Here is a 3,017-nt window from a genome sequence, read left to right as displayed (position 1 = left end):
ATGTTTGTGAAAATTGACACTTAATTTCAAATGGCTGCCATTCTGTAAATTTAAAAATTTTTCAAATAAAATGAGCCCACAAATTTAATACATTTTAATAATTGCATTGGTTTTATTTGTCTCAGAGAAACTGTCGAAATATAACATATAATCGATAACAGTCAAAGTTTCCCGCCAATTGATTACGTACGCGCTGCACCCTCTGATGCACCCCTAGGCTACAGCCGCAATTTTCTACATTTCTAAAACAATTTTTTTTGTATGAAATATAAATGTATAAAAATATAATATAAATTATATGAAAATATAAATTTTTTTTGTTAAAATATAAAAAAACATAATGCAAAAAATATTATTTTGATTCTCTTTTCTTATGAAAAAAATTGATAAAAAATACATAAATTTTGAATCTCTTAAATTAGAATCTCCCCTTAAATCTTCATATGCGTATAAGTAAACAAATAATAATCGCGGTAATGTATTGTTTTAAAGGAACTAGTAACTTTATTCTGCACTGAGAAAAATGGTTAATGTAACCATCCAATCATTCATTTTGTTAATATATTTGATGATATGTTGATTTTGTCGAACTAATTCGTACATCTCTACATTACTTAGAAGAATTTTAATTTGTAATTTTCAACCGTTTTAATATTTGACTTATGTAAGGTAGGAGTTGTTTTTATGTTTTAAATTTATTGTTAATATGTAAAGTAGGAATTATTTTCATTAACATTGAAAAGCTCCTAATATAAGGATGAAACATTTATTAAAACTTGAAAGACATTAAATATTAGCTATCATGAACTAACGTTGGCTCTTAACTCTTTTTATTTATTTATAAATTCTTTTTACTTTATTTTCTTTTATTATTGAAAATATTGGTATTGTACAGTAACAAATCGTCCTAAATTATGAGAGACAGTCCTAAATTTTAACTCTTCATCTCACTTTACAACGCGTCTTAAATTAAGGACATGATTATAAATTGTCTCCCTTTTAAGTACCTATGTAAAAATAATAACTATGAATTAATAAGTATAAAAGTAATATAAAAATGAATGATTAAAAATAAAAATGAAAATGATGTGTGAAATATAATTTTCAACTAATATGTAAAGAAAATTTTATGATTTTTAAACCTATTGATATTCATAAAATATATTTGATAGAAAAGTACAATTTTATAAAATAATGTGCTCTCGTAACTTGATGTATTTTTTGATATATTTTTTTGTAATCTTATATGATATACATTAAGTGTTACTAGTTATTTACAAATACAATAATATGATAATATTTGTGTGTTCGTTAACAATTATTTAAATAATGCTCATCTATTAAAATTTATTTACGGCAATATTGAATTATTTTTAAATATTCCTCTGCTTTCTTGATCATCTTAGTATATTGTAGTAATTTGCTATGAATATGAAAAAGTTTTTCTTCTTCTACAGATTTCCGGCGCAATCGTAAGTGTGTTTGCCAGTTATTTCATTTATCAACTGCACGAATACGGGTTGCTCACACCCAGCCATGTGTGCGGGTCACCTGCTACTTTGTTGGCGATGGGCGTTATTACATGCGGGATCGGCTGGTTTGCCTGGCAATTCCTGGATTTTTCCAACAAAGGTCAAGTGATCATTGTAAGTATACTTCTGGAATATTCAGAGAAGAATTAGGAAATTTAAAACTGATATGAATTGTTCGTATTCCAGTTTGCTATAGCAATGGCGATCATCGTACTGATCCAAACCGGTGTCGGGATTTGGGCCTTAGTGCGTCATGAACAAATAAACATCCTATCGTCCACACAATATGAAGAGATCTTTGCTCTTGCAGTCACGGACGAAAAATCTATCTGGGACCACATGCAGTCCACGGTAAAAATTGTGCGCGCTATGCCACCGACGAGATACTATTAAAGACCATCAACTCAAATTTTTGGTGATATAAAAAGGGCCTCAAGGAGCCATAGATAATTGAAGAACGCTGACATTATCGACAATTGATATAAATTTTTATTAACTATTATTAGCTATTATTAACATAAATATTTGGCTCATTATTAAATTCATGATTTTTTATTACATAAATGTTCCATAAATAAATATGCATACTTGTAAAGCTATAATATCCTATATATATTGCAGAAAAATTACAATTTTTTCTCTGCAGTTATCATCTCTGTTGATAATCAAATTTTGACGATAACATTGAAATCACAATTTTAAAGAAAAATCGAGTATTATTGAGTTCTAAATGCATAAACGTCTACTAAACTAATAAATCATAAAATGAGTAATAATAAAATTAGTAATAATAATAAATTAATAGTAATATCAGTTTTTAACTCTTAATTACTTCAATATTCACAAGGACGTGAACTTCCGTAAGGATGTCTTTAATAGTATCTCTCGTCGGTGGCTATGCCAAATTGCATTATCAGAAACGTCAGTACAACAATTTCTTCTTGAAATAATTTTTATTTGTCTTCACGCTTCTACCATACTTCTTACTCATTTCATCAATCACACGTTAAACATGCGGCGGGTGAGTTCGCTCCATTCTTCCTTGATTCTCTCTTGCTATCCCATATTCATTCCTTTTCTACTATCTAACATTTTTACTTACAGGGACTCTATGCCTTGCCTACTCTATATACAACTTATACTCTATATACAACTTCTTTGATGGAAAATTGTATGCCCTTTGACAAAGGGAGAGGAGGGGGGGACAGTGGGATGAAAATCATATTTCCTTCATTGGTCCATCTTATATTTTTTTCCCTGTCTAAAAGTTATCAGACTCTTCATGTATAGCAGGGAAATAATTATTAACTTTGACTGTTAATAACTTTTTAATAGGGATGCATCGGATCGTAAAATTATCGGATATCGGTTATCCGAACAGATATCTGGTATCTGATCGGATATTCAAGAAGACAATTTCTTCGAGTCGGATATCCGACATTTTCCGGGAAAATGTCTTCTAAAAACAAAAAAAAAGAAAAACCT

General features: G+C 29.0%; 1 protein-coding gene across 1 annotated transcript; it reads left to right on the top strand.

The window, feature by feature from the left end:
• Positions 1 to 1,406: 1,406 nt before the first annotated feature.
• On the top strand, positions 1,407 to 1,883 carry LOC105625398 (the record flags this gene model as incomplete). The annotated part of the gene is made up of 2 exons (XM_012206730.1): positions 1,407 to 1,646; positions 1,719 to 1,883. Coding segments are annotated over 2 exons (405 nt in total), but the record flags the coding sequence as incomplete, so codon positions are not given.
• Between the last annotated feature and the right edge of the window lie 1,134 nt (positions 1,884 to 3,017).

The sequence above is a fragment of the Atta cephalotes genome (assembly GCF_000143395.1).
Source record: "Atta cephalotes unplaced genomic scaffold scaffold01337, whole genome shotgun sequence".
Classification (NCBI taxonomy): domain Eukaryota; kingdom Metazoa; phylum Arthropoda; class Insecta; order Hymenoptera; family Formicidae; genus Atta; species Atta cephalotes.
This window is presented reverse-complemented; position numbering and strand designations above follow the sequence as displayed.